The sequence below is a fragment of the Juglans regia genome, chromosome 6 (assembly GCF_001411555.2).
Source record: "Juglans regia cultivar Chandler chromosome 6, Walnut 2.0, whole genome shotgun sequence".
Taxonomy (NCBI): domain Eukaryota; kingdom Viridiplantae; phylum Streptophyta; class Magnoliopsida; order Fagales; family Juglandaceae; genus Juglans; species Juglans regia.
In genome coordinates this window covers 12,431,122-12,447,891 of record NC_049906.1, presented here as the reverse complement: position 1 = coordinate 12,447,891, position 16,770 = coordinate 12,431,122, and the positions used below count along the sequence as shown (strand labels likewise).

General features: G+C 39.3%; 1 protein-coding gene across 1 annotated transcript; it reads right to left on the bottom strand.

Moving 5' to 3' along the window:
• Nucleotides 1-3,510: 3,510 nt before the first annotated feature.
• On the bottom strand, nt 3,511-5,301 carry LOC108995525 (hydroquinone glucosyltransferase-like). Its single transcript, XM_018971102.2, has one exon. It carries the CDS (start codon nt 5,099-5,101, stop codon nt 3,641-3,643), a length of 1,461 nt encoding a protein of 486 aa, XP_018826647.1. The 5' UTR covers nt 5,102-5,301; the 3' UTR covers nt 3,511-3,640.
• Between the last annotated feature and the right edge of the window lie 11,469 nt (nt 5,302-16,770).

Genomic DNA, 16,770 nt, shown 5'->3' with positions numbered 1-16,770 from the left:
CTCACCCGAGACAGAGGTCCCAAAGACAATCCCGGAAGTCAATAAGGTGCCTTTAGCGTCAATTGGGACGGAGGCTGAGGGCCGAGTTGGGGAATGGTCGGAGTCTATGGTCAGCGTTGGCCTGGATGCGGAGCCATCTGGTAGTGATGATTTGGAGCACTTGTTCGAGCCAATGCCTTCAGTCAAAGTTGTCCCGGAGCTAGTGCCGATGGTTCCTATCGACCTTTCCCACCATGCATTCTCCTTGAGGGAGGTTGGGTAGTTGAGTGATTGGACCCTCCTATTAATTCTCAACGATGAATTTAGCAAAGTGTTTTCTACAAAGTTAAGCACAAAGTCCCAAAAAGAAGATAGTTTTATTCATAATTTTTGGAGGTTGTACATACATCTCCCAAATACATTTAACCAAAGTATCTCCGTAAATGTTCTGCATTCCATGGGTGCATGAGTTCCTTTCCTTGCGAGTCCTGGAGTCGGTAAGATCCAGGTCGGTTGTTTACTCTTATGACATGTGGGCCTTCCCATCGCGGCCTCAACTTTCCCTCTTCCCGGGTAGTTGTCCCAATTTACCTCAATACTAGGTCAGCCACCTTGAAGGATCTCGGTCGAACTCTCTTGTTGACGTAATGGTTTGCCTTTCTCTTGTTGATCGTTGTTCTCATCTCAACCTCTTGCCTCTTTTCCGCTAGCAGGTTGAGCAACTCTTCTAGCTTTTCATCGTCCAAGCCCTAGTCGAAGTGCTGGATGTTGTAAGTTGGCATTCCTACTTCTACAGGAACTAAAGGTTCGCCCTCGTAAGTAAGGGCGAAAGGGTTCTCCCCTATCAACGTTTTGATTGTGGTCCAGCAGCTCCACAGAAACCCCGACAACTCCTCTGCCCAAACCCCTTTCTTGTTAGTGAGCTTCTTCTTGAGTATCCCGAGCATCATTTTATTTGTTGCTTTAACTTGTCCGTTCACCTAAGGGAGTCCCGGGGATGAGTACTTGAACTTGATCCCCAAGTGTCTACACCAGTCGCAGTAGTGGTTTGAGTCGAATTGTCGCCCGTTGCCTGAGATTATGCAGTGAGGGATTCTGTACCTACATCCCCATTTGAGTAAAGGCATCCCAAAAGAGGATGTCTGTAGAGCTATCGTTGTCGATGAGGATCCTTCTGAGCGTCTTCATGTGGGTAGAAGACTCCTTCATCATCTTCTCCGAATGAGATGACTGGTGTATTGGTACTTTTTCTTTGCTTGGAAGCCCAGTGGTAAGCTTGGTATACTTCTTTATATCAAGTCATCTTGGCATGCACTTTCCTGCTGGAAGAGGTGGGACCGTTGCCAATGAACCCCCCAACGATGGTCTTGATCTCGCCTAGAGGGAAATTTTCGCGGGCTGGCGTTCAGGGGCAGTTCTGCACGGGCTCTCGTTCCATTCGCTGTCTACTGGGGTTTTCACTCTTTCTCGGCTTTCAAGCCTTCCACGACTTTGTTCTCGTTCCCACCTCTTGTTCGTACAACCTAGAGTGGCGAGTTGCTCCCACTCTTCCCTTCTCTGTTTGAGGACGTAGTAGTTCTCAGTGTTGTGAGTGTCGTCGCGGTGGTAGGTGCAATAACGACATCCCCTTCTGTCACGGTTGTAAGTTTCCTGGGTGTTCAATCTATCTCCTTCTAGCACGACTAGACTAACTCATGCATGTCGGGTACTTAGGCCTCTTCAGTGGGCGGTTTCATCTCTCCTCCCACTCTGTTGTACTTTTTGTGGCCTTGGACCATCCCGATGCATTATACTTCTTGTCAGCTTGTTTCAACTTGAATTTCCTAGGAGTAATCAAGGCCCGAAGTGTGTCTTCAGTGTTGGTGAAGTCGTCCGCTCGGTCCATTAACTCCAGCAGGGTGGTGGGTTTTTCTCGTCGGTTCTATCATGAATGGGTTTCGAGGCCATATGCCTCCCAGGAGTGTCACTAGTGTGATCTTCTCATCCTAGTAGCCCTTTGTCATACACTCTTTATTGAACTGAACTAGGTATGCCTTCAAGCTTTCGTCCTCCTTCAGTTTGACAGTTAGGGGGTAGGCGGCTGGTGTTTCCTTCTTTGACTCACCATGAACTAAGTGAGGAACAATCAGGCCAGCTCTTTGAAGGTGTCAATTGAGCTAGGTGCCAACGACTTGAACCATCCTCTCGCAGCTCCCTTCTCGGTGAAGATTCTTCACTTCTTCTGCCATATTCCTCATACATTCTTCCATCTCTGCAAATTGTCCCTCCATGTTTGTCAATGTAGCTTCCTGTCCACATGTTGTTTGTGAATGCATTGTAGCTAGCATATGAAGGATACGTTACGTCTATAAAGATCCCATTGACAACGTCAGTATTGATTACGTGTTTTGCACACTAGGTACTAGGTTCAGTCACCTGCAATGTAGAAGAAATGCGGGCTCGGGATTGTTCCGGAGAACCTTTGATGCCTAAGTTAATTCTCTTTCCTTAGAGAATTTTCCTTAGAATCAGAAAGAAGAATATGTATTCTTTCCTGGTGTCCAACTTTTATACTAGGTATCGGGAGAGCATTCCATACTCTGTGTTTGAGGTCAGTGTCCTGCACATAGTTGCCAAGCCGTGGTCTTTAATGTGACATAGCACCCCGGGTGGTGTCTTGACGGCAGGTGGACGGTGCAGTCACATCCCGTTCCCTTCGTCAAGAATGGAGGGTTGTACGTGATCCCCATTCACTTGCTGGCTTTAATCTTTAAATGCGAGGTGTTGCAAAGGCGTGTCAGGGTCAGCAGATCTTGTCTGTCCCCCTCGACAGGTTTCCCGCTTTGGGACACCTTCATTCTTCTTGTGCAGCTTATGGACTGATCATAATGATGGTTCGTGGGCTTGCAGGAGGGGTGCAACTTGAGCCAGTGTGGGCTTTAGTCTCTTGATCCGGCTTAATCCAGAGCTGGGATAACTTTATCCCCTCCATTGTGTATATAATAACTTTATGTTAGTTACAAGTTTAGTGTTCAACGCACTATTTATTATAAGACTCATTATATTAAACTAATCAAAGTAAAGTTGTTGTAGCAAACTTACACATCAAAAGTGTTATTTTCGTGAATAGACAGATTTGCAAATAGATGCAAAATGAAAACCGCTAATTAGCAGATGCAATTATATTATTAACAAATACTTTACAAGCTTTGTGTGTAATTGGCTACTTATTATGACATCCATTATATTAATAAGAATAATGTTAGGGTGCACACCAATACAAATAAATTTATTATTCTTCTTTTCAGTATTTTTAAACATCTTTAATCATTAAGAAAAAATTAAAAAGAAATAAAAATTTACTAATAGTCACTTCTTTAATTATTAAAAAAATTAAATAAAAAATAAATATAAAAATATATGAGTGAGTACATTTTAAAGTCATACTAATATTTTTCTATTAATAAAATGGTTAAAGTAAAGTTGATGCAACAAACTTGCACATCAAAAGTACTGTAATTCGTGTGAATAAACAGGTTTGGATTTATTTGCAGAATATGCAAAATAAAACCTGATAATTAATTAGCAAATGCAACCAAATATGAAAAATATCTTATTAACAAATGCAAAATGCATTTTGTAACAAGTCTTTAGTTTTTTTAATGAGAATTACATTTAGAATTTATGAGATATGTGCCTTCCATTCTTGGACAACACAAGAAAGAGACTTGTAAGACGACCCAGTACCAAAGTTCAATGCTTTGTCGGCACTGTCTTTCAGTTCTCTGGCCCTATCCCTCATCATCTTCCCTTTGTCACCCTCCATCACCACCCTTATCACCCTCTCAATCACCTCCCTCCCCATAATTCCTTTTTCTTGTCCCCCAGTACTCAGCTTGATGGCCACACCGACCTCTTCGACTAGCATCGTCGCGTTCATTCTTTGTTCAGCATAAAGCGGCCACGTGATCATCGGCACACCGTGACTGATGCTCTCCAGTATGGAGTTCCATCCACAGTGAGATATAAAAGCACCGGTCGATGCGTGGCGGAGCACCATTACCTGTGGAACCCAGGATGGAATCACTAGCCCCACTCCTTTTGTCCTCTCCAGGAAACCTTCGGGCAAATATGCCTTTGGATCGTTAAAATCTCCACCCACGTTGAAGAACGTACCAGAGGCAGACGTATCGGTCGGCTTACGCACCACCAAGATGAACCGTTGCCGACTTAGCTCCAAACCCCATGCCAACTCAGTGAGTTGTGCTGCAGTCAAAGTCCCTCCACTGCCTAGTGCTATGAAAAGAACTGAATCTAATGGTTGTTTATCCAGCCAAGCAAGACACTCAGCATCCATTTCAGTCATTGGTACTTCATCCTGTTTGATAAGCGGCCCAATGACATGAATCGGTGGTGTGGGTATTTGCTTATAGAATGAGTGCTCTCTTATTGCTTTAAGCGACTTTGGTTCAAGATCCTCCCACAAGTTCAAGAAAATCCCGGTTGCCATGGGCAATCGACTAAGGTGGAGCAGCATCCACTTGTACTCGTCAATCTTCCTATTCCGGACTTGGTCCAGCAAGTCCTCAATTCGTACTGGTGCGCAATCTGGTACTTGAATTGATTCAAGGAGGTCAACGAACTCGCATTCTACCTCTCTGTCCAAAGTAGGAAGATACAAGGCAAAGCTAAGGAAAGCAGTGGAGGTAGTGCAAAAGGTGTAGGTAGGAATTGAAAGCTCCCTACAGATTTCGAAAGCTTGGGTACAGAAAAAATCGATTACGAGAGCCTGCAGCTTGCCCAGCTCAGTGAGGACCGACTTTAGATCAGACTTGAGGCTCTCCTGAACGATGATAGATAGTCGGGTGAGGACGAGAGTTTCTTCACTGACAAGGGCAGAAATATCAACAGGTGGGAGGTCGATGACTTGCAGGCCAGGAGGCAGTAATGTGCAAGCTGGTGAGCGGAGAAGATGGGTTTGAGCGGCGGAGGCTTCAGTGGTGATATTGAGGAAGCTAACATGGCAATTGTGGTGGACGACGAGGTACTTGGCCAGCTCGAAGAGGGGGATAATATGACCCATGCCGGGACTTGGGAGGACTGCAATGTGGGGTTTCATGGTATCGTATTCAACTTCCACCATGGCTAGCGAGCTCTAAATAGTTTGTAAGATGTGGCTCTTTAGTGTGAGAAAGTTGGGTAAACTGCACAAGAACAAGGAAAGATTAGTTTCGTCTGTATATCTGCGAACCTTAAGGCAACAACACAATTTATAGGACAAAAAGGTGACATCATGTATGAGGTAAGATTGCCCTCCTCCTACGTCTCTTATGTCTATTTTCCTCGTCAGAGCATTGGCACGCTGGTCTAAAATTTGACTAGAATCTTAATTTTTATTTATAATATCAATTTTTGATTAGATGAATCTATATTAGACTAGTCATTATAAAGTTAAAATAATAATATTATATTATATATATATATATTTTTTTATAAATATAATTTATATATTTTTTAGATCTTCATAGTTTGTAGAAATAATGTGTCTACTCTATCAATCAATAGAAATAATGTGCTTGCTATGCATGTTTTACCATTTAAAGAGAGAGGGAATTGATTAAATAATTAAATATTACTTTCCATTGTGAATAGTAGCTAGCCATATTTAGAGAGGACTTAAGATTTACTATTCATCAAATCTTAAGCTTTGGACTATTGACTAGTCCAATGTGGAGACTTTTTCTCACATCTAGCTAAAGTTTAAACTTGCATTGACATTTAGCTAGTCCATTATCAATGCTCTTAGTACCCTCTAAAATATTTAACTAAATAGTCTAAGCTTCGTTTAGTTAGATAAATTATATAAGATTTGTCGGTAATAGTAAGATAATTTATAAATAATAAGTTAAAATTTTTATAAAATTTTGAGAAAATAAAAAGAAAAAATTTAATAAAAAAATTATAAAATTAAAAGAGAGTTGAAATATAATTTTTCTTTTAAGATTTAAAAGAATTGAATTATTTTTTATATTTTGTTGAAAATTTAAAAAAATTATAATAATTAAATAATAATTAGATAAAAAAAATTAAATATTTAAAATTAATGTTTTGATACGAAGATGAGATAACTTTAAAAATTTGTCACCTAAGTTGGGTAAAGCTTTGTTGTAAGGAATATTTTATAGGAAGGTTACTCCAGTCCAATCTGTCATGATCTGACTTAGCTGTATGGCTCCATGAAGTCTCCTTAAGCTGCGTTATAAGGTCAAAGGATACTGTTAACTCAGCAGGTGCTCGTTTGATTTCTTAATTATATTCAATCCAATTGAATTTGATTTAGATTTTTTTTAATATTTAAATATCTAATTCTCAAATTATTAAATTTATTTTATTTCGAAATATTTTTTACACATATGACCCATAATTTTTTTTAACTTCTCATAAATATATTTAAACTTATTTTAAAATTTAAATACATCTAAATTTATCTTAGATGAGTCCCAAGAAACCAACTTCACTATCTCAACTCACTATTATTCATAGAGAACTCAATTCAACTCAACATCTAAATGCAGCCTATTTTATTGAAAAAAAATATTTTATTAAATCCGACGGTCTGTGTTTCCTTCACCACAAGTAGAGCTTATCTTCACCAGCTAAGGTTTCTTCCAACTCGATCGTCATTGGAGGTCCAAGGGTGACATGAGAAACTTGGTTCTTACCACTACATTTGTGGAGGACAAAATACCCAGCCAGCTAAAGGTTAGTTCTAGCCCACCAAACCATACTAAAAGACAAAATAGAGAAGAGGTGAGTGGGAAACAAGAGAGGACATGGGTCATGAGAGTGGTGTCAGGAGAGTAAGGGAGGGGTGTCAGGGAAAGGTGGGAAAAGAAGACATGCAGGCATGCCAAGGGTCAGACTTGACCTTCACTGACAGACATGCAAAGGGACCAGTCACCTCCACTGACAGACAGGCACGCGCAATAGAGAGTCAAATAAAAGCAAAGGACCAGATGACCAAGCGAGAGATCAGATCTTCTTCTTCTTCTTCTTCAACCTCTCGAGGAAGACGTCTTCACCAATATGAAGAGCTCCAGCATCCTTTGTACAGTGAGAAATGAGAGGCTATGAAAGACTGTAAACAAGTATATTATAGTAGATTTTTCCTCTCCAAATGCCTGTAAACGTAGGCAACTTGCCGAATCACATAATCCTATGTGACCCTTTCTCTTATTTTCTCTGTACTTGTTTTCCATTCACTGCTATGAACATACGCATCGCTACCGTACAACTACACCGGAATATTATTGGGGGCTCCAAACAACACCGACCAAGGCCCAAGTCGACCAGGGGCTAGAAATGACTCTTTCTTTTCTTCTAGCCTGTTGTGCAATTTTTCCAGCATCAACAGTAGCACTGTTTATGGGAGGGGAACGAGAGATAAGAGAGGACCATGGATCAAGAGAGTGGTGTCAAGAGAGTAAGGGAGGGGTATCAGGGACCTATGGGAAACGAAGGAATGCTCAGACACGCCAAGGGTCAGACCTGGCCTCCACTGGCAGACACGCAAAGGGACCAGTCACCTCCACTGACAGACAAACACACGTAATAGAGAGTCAAATAAAAGCAAAGGGGCAAATGACCAAGTGAGAGATCAGATCTTCTTCTTCAACCTCAGAGGAAGAAGTCTTCACCAACAAGAAGAGCTTCAGCTTCTTTTGTACAGTGAGAAATGAGAGGCCATGAGAGATTGTAAACAAGTATATTATAGTGGATTTTTCATCCCAAATGCCCATGGACGTAGGCAACATGCCGAACCACATAAATCTATTTGTCCATTTCTCTTATTTTCTTTGCACTTATTTTTCATTCACCATCTTGAACGTAAGCATCGCCAACATACAACTGCATTGGAACACTGCCAAGGCCTCCAAACAACACTAAGCAAGGCCCAAGTCGACCGGTGGGCCGGGAATGACTCTTTCTCTCATTCCGGCCTATTGTGTGATTTTTCCAGCATCAACAGTGATGCCATCTGTAGGATTCGTTTCACTTTCTAAGCAAGAGGTGGGGAGAATGACGATTTTTCAGTGCACTAAGTAATTGCCGAATGGACAGCGGGATTCTCCCAAATAAGTGTTCTTGAACTCTCGACTTTTACTTTTATGAAAAATATTATCGTGAGTATGTAGGCCTGGGAATCCAAACTCCCGGGACACATGAGTTGTACATGCACATCGGCTCATGCATTTCAAATACATAGTGTGCGGGTACAAATAGGGAGGCGAACAGTGTGTGCTTAAGTATACAATATCCATACACTTACAAGTACAATACAACACACATGCGATGGAGAGTTAGATCTTTTTTTTTTTCTTGGCAAGATAAGTACTATTAATTAAAAAGCAAACTGATACATGAGGTTCATAAAGGGAATTGGAGGCCGCTCATTGCGTTAGATTATGCACACATAAATTCTAGAGTCAATGAATTTTTTCTGCTGATCATGCATCAAAAGATGGTAAGATGTAGTGTATCTCTCGAGCAATAGATTACATTTCCCAGTCTGTGGCTAGAGAGTCTTTCCGAATTGCATGAATTTCTTGCTTCGAGTCTCCTTCTATGCGGATCTTTCTTAGGTTATGATTTCTGGTTTCTTGAATCCCTAATAGTGCTGTCGTTATCTCCTCAACATTCGGGTTTTCGTTGAGGATAAAACTGGCAAGTGCAAAAAGAAGTGTACATGTTCCTATTCTGCAGATGCTAGCAATTGTTGTGTCATTTTCCTTAACTGCTATGTCAAATTGCAATATGTATTGATCTTCAGGATGGTGAAAATGTGCAACTTCTAGTTCTTTTTGTTTATCTGTCCAGGCTGTAGTATGATCAAGGAGGAGTTTTGATACTCTCTTGATGAGCCAGGTTGGGGATGGTGTGACATACTCATGGATCACTTTATTTCTGAGGAACCAGACATTGTCAATGGCTAGGATTGCAAAGATTTAAACGGGCTGAATCTCATCATCAAGGATATGGAGTGAGGCCTCAAGATTGATGATGGTTTTTATCCATTCCAAGAGAGGATATTGGTTGAATTGAGATGTCAATGGGCCATTTAGAGTGCATCCAGAGTGTCTTGGTGTAGGGGCAATTGAGGATGAGATGGTTGATGCTTTCCTTCTGTTTGGCAAAGTGCACAAAGAGTTTGCTCCTCATCAAGGTTATCAATTCTTTTTAAATGAGCTTGTGTTGGGAGGACATTGTGGGATGCTTTCCAGAGAAGGAGTTTTAATCTATCTTGGATTTTTAGTTTCCATAATTTTTTTTTCAAGGGAGTTCAGTTGAGTGACTAGCAGGCCTATAATCATTGTTGCATAGGCAGATTTAACAGAGAAAGTGCCAGAATAATGGTGTTTCTATTTGATTTTATCCCTTATGCTCGAGAGGTTATGGTTAGAGAGTGGAATTTTTGAGATTTCTCTTACTAACTCTGAGGAGAATAATGTTTGTAGAAGAATTGTATTTCATCTTCTTGGATTCTCAAGAATGAGTTATATTACCCTCAAATTTTGCTCATTCCAATTAGTGGATGGGTTTGGTGTGGGGGTAAAAGATGGAATGTTTGGGATCCAAGGGTTTTGCTAAAGAGTAATGCTACTCATCATCTCAACTTCTATCATCTTTTCATTATCCTATGATATAGAATTAGGTGATTGAAAATTATTTATTATATTTTACTTGTAAACTTATCATTTAATATCATATTATAAAATAATAAAAAGATGATAAAAATTAAAATGATGAATATATTTTTTCTTTGCAAAACTCTTGTGACAATTCCATTATTTATATGTGTAAATGTCAAACTCTTGTTGCGATTCTATTATTTATATGGGTAAATGTTGATGAAGACAAAAACACTATTTATAGGACAAAGAAGATGACATCATGGATGAGACAAGAATCTTGCATGTTTACTTGCAAGTCGATTGTAATGGTACTTGAAATGAAATGTGAATCCTCTCTTCGAAATAAGGGGCGATTCTGCTTTTGTCCGTATTTGAAATAATTTTATTTAATTAATTATACAGTTTGGATGAAATTAAATAAGATTATTTTATTAAAAATTAAATAAAATATTATCATAATATAATTTTTTAATATAATTTTTATTTTAAAATTTAAAAAGTAAAATTATTTACTATATTTTATATGAGAATTTAAAAAAATTATAATAATTATATAAGATAAGATGAGATGAGATAGCCCGATTTGGATGCCTAGATTAGATATCGCAGAATACAAAATTTTATCTCATCTTTGAATTTTCAACCATTGCTACAGTAAAGCTTAAGTAATGATACAGTAACGTTATAGTTGATCTATTACAAAGTTTTATCTGCATTTATAGTATCAGTATAGTGTCGATACAGTAATGCTAACTATTACATTTTTAATATATATAATTATCTATTAGAATTTTTTATTTTATTGTAATATATATTTACAAAAATATATTTCAAATTTTATAAAATATAATATAATAAATAGGTCATAATTAGAATAATTTTGTTTAACAAAAAAATACGTTCATATTTGAGAATATTGAGATAATCACGACCAATTACAAAAAATATATTTTGAAAAAGTCAAAATATTTATGAGTTTTTTTAATTAATAATAGATATTATTTATTTTTAATATATTTATAATATTTTTCACCCAATAATTAAAAATACTTTTCAATAATTGGTAAGACCTACTATTTTATCAAATCTTTAAAAAGTTAAAATTATATCATCTCTTCTCACTATTCAAATACACATTTTTTTACAAAATATATCATCTTATTTTAACTAAAAAATCTCACTGTTATTTAAAATATTTCATCTAAACTGCGTAATCAAATAAGAGCTTGTGCTCGTTTGGTTCATTGACTGCACTCGGCTCAACTGAGTTTGATTTAGATTTAGACATCTTCTAATATCCAAACATCCAACTGTCAAATTACTAAACTTGTCTCAATTCAAAACCTCTTTACATGTGAGACTTACAATCTTTTTCAATTCAACACTTCTTTTTACGTGGAATCCACAATCTTTTTTAACTTCTCGTAAATACATCTAACATCACTTCACCATCTTAACTCACTAGTATTAATAGATAATCTTTTTAAAAATCCTTTAAATATTTAAATAAAAATAAAATAATAAAAAACTCATTTAAAAAAGGCTTCTTTAATTATTAAATATATAAATAAACTGTCAGTAGATTTTATCGGGACGTACTGTCGGTTGATATATCACTTTCCTAAGATCAAATCCGACAGCCCGAGTTTCCTTCACCACAAGTAAGCTTATCTTCACCAGCCAAGGTTTCTTCCAACTCGATCGTCATGAGAAACTTGGTTCTTACCACTACATCCAAATTGAACTTGTATGGTAGGCTTCTCGATCATTTTTCTTTGGCACTTTGAGCCGGATGCGATGTGAATCCTAATTATTCACCTTCAAATGAGAAAATTACAATGCACATACAGTAGAGATAAATATAACTGAGCCTGTGTCAAGTGTCAAGCCCATCACTCTCAGGCTCTCTCTCCCCCCTCAGTCTCTCTCTCTCTCTCTCTCTCTCTCTCTCGTCAAGAATCCCCAAAGCTTCTCGTAGCTGTCCATCTTTACAGAGTCCATGAATTAAAGTGGTATAAGTTATGATATTGGGGTTATGCCGTTTGGTAATCATCATCTCCAGGAGCTCCATGGCTTGTGAAGAACGCCCAGTACCCTTGCAAAGACCATTCATTAAAGGCACTGTAAAAGAGAAGAGACACTGCTGTGAATTTTGTACAATTTTATTCAATTGTCAAGAACCAGATTATATACAAAAACAGAGTTATTAAAAAGGAAGGTTGTACAATGTGAAACCGTAACTCAATATGGAAAGCAGTAAATAAAAAAATAAATACAAAAAATCAATACTTGATTCTAGGTTGCAGTGATCACGGTAGCAGCTGTCATGAGTTGGAAAAACTTTCGTTGCAAAGATCAATTCTTGATTCTAGGTTGCAGTGATCACGGTAGCAGCTGTCATGAGTTGGAAAAACTTCCGTTGCATGAGTTGATACATGATAGCAGTTTAATGAGAATTCATTATTCCTTAATACGCCCCCGCAAGAACGGACTACCATCGGTAAGACCGATCTTGTTCCGTAGAAAGTCTGTGCGCTGCCTAGAAAGAGGTTTGGTGAGTAGATCTGCAAGCTGGTCATTTGTATGGACATGTCGAACAGTGAGAGCATTTTTCTGAACTAGGTCCCGAACAAAATGCAAGTCAATTTGTATGTGCTTCATTCTTGAATGCTGGACAAGATTGAAACTGAGATGAGTGGCACCAAGATTATCACACAAAAGTATTGGTGGCTGTTGAAGAGAGAACTTCAACTCAGTAAAGAGTGATAGGATCCACATAGATTCTGAGGCAGCAGTGGCAAGTGCTCGATATTCGGCTTCCGTAGATGATCGTGCAATGGCACGTTGCTTTTTTGAACTCCAAGAGATGAGATTGGAACCAAGCATAACTAGATAAGCTGAGGTGGAGCTGCGATTATCCAGATTCCCTGCCCAATCAGCATCCGAATAGCATATGAGAGAGGGACTGATATTTTTCTGGATTGAGATGCCATGAAAAATAGTGTTTTAGAGATAACGCAGCAACCGTTTGGTGGCAGTCCAGTGATTTGTAGAAGGGCAGTGCATGAACTGAGATAGTTTGTTGACTGCGAAGCTTATGTCAGGTCGAGTGAGGGAAATATATTGTAATGCACCAATTACTCGACGATATTCTGTGGAGTCAACAGGTGCTGATCCATCATCTAACCTTAAGGAAACCGAGGTGGACAATGGGGTGGTGACATCCTTGGCTCCATCCATGCACGTTCTGGCCAAGAGATCTCTAACGTATTTATGTTGAGTGAGAAACAGCCCATTGGTGGTGGGAATCACTTCAACTCCAAGAAAAAAATGTAAAGGTCCCAAGTCTTTGAGAGAGAATTTTTGTCCAAGTTTTTGTATAATGCTTGCAACAAAGTGAGAGTCATTACCAGTGATAATTAAGTCATCGACATACACCAGAAAATAAACAAGTGTTGACTCAACAACATATACAAATAATGAAGAATCTGACTTGGTGTTAACAAAACCAAATTGCAGTAGAGCTTGTTTGAGAGCAGAATACCAAGCACGTGGTGCATGTTTAAGACCATAAATTGCTTTTCTAAGACAGCATACATGATCAGGATGTGAGAGATCTAGAAAACCCGGAGGCTGTGCCATGTATACTTCCTCGGTAAGATGACCATGGAGAAAAGCATTATTAATGTCTAATTGTCTGAGGGGCCAACCATGCATCACAGCAACAGATAAAACTGTTCGAATTGTCACTGGTTTTATGACAGGACTGAAAGTCTGAGTATAGTCTAACCCAGGTCGTTGATTAAAGCCCTTTGCCACTAATCGAGCTTTAAATCTTTCAATTGATCCGTCCGCAAGTCGTTTTACCCGAAACACCCATTTACACCCAATTATATTGCAGCCCTTAAGAGGTGGTACCAGACGCCATGTATCATGGCGCATAAGAGCTGTAAGCTCAGATGACATCGCATCACGCCACTTGGGTTCGTTTAGGGCTTGAGTCACAGAAGTGGGTTCCAACGATGGGGGAAGAGGATGTTTGGTGACCATGAACAAACTCTTAGGTTTGTAGATGTTGTTCATAGATCTAGTGACCATATGGTGTGTGCGTGATTCAGTGGTTGGGGGTAGCTCAGATGCAGAAGGTATATTCAATTGAGAGGGAGACACAATTTGATCTAAAGAAGGTGGTAAAGAACATACCTGGGAGGGAGCGGTCGTTGGAGGCAGATCCACCAAAGTTGAAGGCGAAGCAGCGGTACCCAGCGGGGAGTCAATTGACGACAGCGTTTGTGCAGGAGAGGGCGTCGGCAGAAAGATGGGCACGGGTTGAGAGTCACGCAGAGCAGTTGTGGGGATTTGGGGATTTTCGGGAGAGTGGGAGGGAGATTTAGTCATGGGGAAGATTTTTTCATCAAAAAGAACGTGTCGGGAGTGATATATTTTTCTGCTGATGGGCTCGAGACACAGATAAGCATTTTGGGTTAAAGAGTAACCCACGAAGACACAAGACACTGCTTTGGGCTGAAGCTTATGGGAATTGTAGGGCCGGGTCAAGGGAAAACAAAGACACCCGAATTGTTTGAGCTTCATATAGTTGGGAGTTTGTTTAAATAGCATCTCAAAAGGTGTTTTATTGTTCAGATTTGAAGTGGGCATTCGGTTTATCAAGTATGCTGCGGCTTGAAATGCATAAGGCCAATAAGAAAGAGGCATATGAGCATCAGTGAGAAGAGTAAGACCAGTTTCAACAAGATGGCGATGTCATCTTTCAGACGTGCCATTTTGTTGTGGAGTGTGAGGAGCAGTAGTGTAGTGACCAATGCCATGAACAGATAAGTAATTTTTAAGAACAATATACTCGCCTCCATTGTCAGAATATAAGCTCTTGATTTTAGTGTTGAATCTATTTTCCACAAGATTTCGAAATTGAGGAAATATAGTTTGAACACACGATTTATGAGTCATAGGGTAGAGCCATATATATTTGGTATAATGGTCAACAAAAATAATGTAGTATTTTGAACCATCAATACCAGTGTCATGAGAAGGACCCTAGACATCAGTATAAATTAATTCAAGAGGAGCCGTGCTATTTAAACCATGAGTTTGAAACATTTGCTTGTGAGCTTTATTTTGGGAACATGAAACACAGAGAGATGAACTTTCTTTTTTATTGATAGGCAAAGAAAAAGTGCGGATAAGATGTTGAACAATTTTGGAAGAGGGATGACCAAGACGTTTGTGCCATCCATCTGCCGTCGTACGTTCATGAACATAGGCAATTGCGGGTTTGGATGCCATAGCCATTGTTTCCGGCAACGGGTACACGCCATCTTCACATTCTCCTTTGAGTAGTGTCGCCCCCGTGATCCGATCCTTCACAAAAAAATGAGAGGGATGAAATTCAAGATAAACATTATTCTGTTTGGTAAAATGATGTACGGAGATCAAATTTTTTTTAATGGTGGGAACACATAGTGTTTCTCTCAAATGAAAAATTCGACTGGGAGAGGTAAAGGATAATGACCCAATATGAGAGACTTGCAAACCTGATCCGTCACCAATGACTACTTCATCCGTACCATCGTATTCAGAGTGAATAGAAAGATTCGAAAGATCAGTTGTCATGTTGTGAGAGGCTGCTGAGTCTACTAACCATTTATGTCCCTTATTTTTGGAAGAAGCAGCACAGTTGGCAGAAAAATCATTTTGATTGTGCTTCGGACATGTTTTAGCCGTGTGACCAAATTGATCACACAGTTGACACTTAGGTTTATACTTACGAAAACCCGAACCATTGGTGTTCCGCTTGTTGTTGTCGCGGCTTTTGGAGCGTTGGCCATTCATTCCAGATGAAGCTGGCTTGCGCTGAGTGAAGTTGGCTGTTGCAACTACCGGTTGCGTAGCTTGTTGTTCCAGGCGACGAAGATAGCCTTCATGGCTGATTAACAGATCATGAAGCTCCTCAAACTTTAGAGGATTTTCACGAGCTCGTATGGGTGCAGCAATTTCCCTAAATTCTGGACCCAAACCGTTGAGAATATAAAGAGTGAGGTCGTCATCGGAGACAGGGTGATCAATCCGTGCCAGTTCATCAGCGGTAAGTTTGATGGTGTGGAGAAATTCTGTGACAATCCGATTGCCACGAGTATTGAGAGTGAGATCTTCCTTCAACTGCATCGCACGGGTGCGTGATTTTCCTGCATAAAGACAAGTTAATTTATTCCAAGCTTCATGAGATGTCTTACAAGAAGCAAGTAACGGTGTGATGGTGGTGGACGTTGAGGCTAGCAGTGCATGGAGGATCAATTTGTCTTGACGAATCCAGCGAGAATTCGCAGCTTTGGAAGCAGCAGAGTTTTCGGCATCGATAGCAGGACATGGGAGATCACCGGTAACAAAATTCATGAGGTCATAACCTATAAGCAAGACTTCAAACTGTGCTCTCCATTGTGAGAAAGTAATGGACGTAAGTTTCTCGTTGATGGTGGTAGCGGCATTAATGGTAATGATGGGGTTATCAGAGGATGCGGAAGAAGACATGATCGAGAGTGAGGAAACTTGCTCGTTAGAGATTTTGGCTCTCTTGATACCATAAAAGAGAAGAGACACTGCTGTGAATTTTGTACAATTTTATTCAATTGTCAAGAACCAGATTATATACAAAAACAGAGTTATTAAAAAGGAAGGTTGTACAATGTGAAACCGTAACTCAATATGGAAAGCAGTAAATAAAAAAATAAATACAAAAAATCAATTCTTGATTCTAGGTTGCATGAGTTGATACATGATAGCAGAATAATGAATTCCTTAATACACTGTAGGTATACACAATTGGTTCAATTTCTTCGCTCTTCATCAATTCAAGCAATCCAACAGCTTCATCCATGAATCTTTCCTAATCGACACAACCCATTAACCAGGCCGGCATACCATATGTATATAAATCTGGAGTACAAGTACCACGATTGGCCATCTCTTCCAAATATCCAAAAAAACAGCTCGAGGAAAGAGAGCTTGAGGAGAGCGACTGATGGGTAGAGAGAGCTTGAGAGCAATGATGACAGAGGTTTTATCTGATCCAACATTAGAAAGTTGATGTGGCTGTCTCTCATTG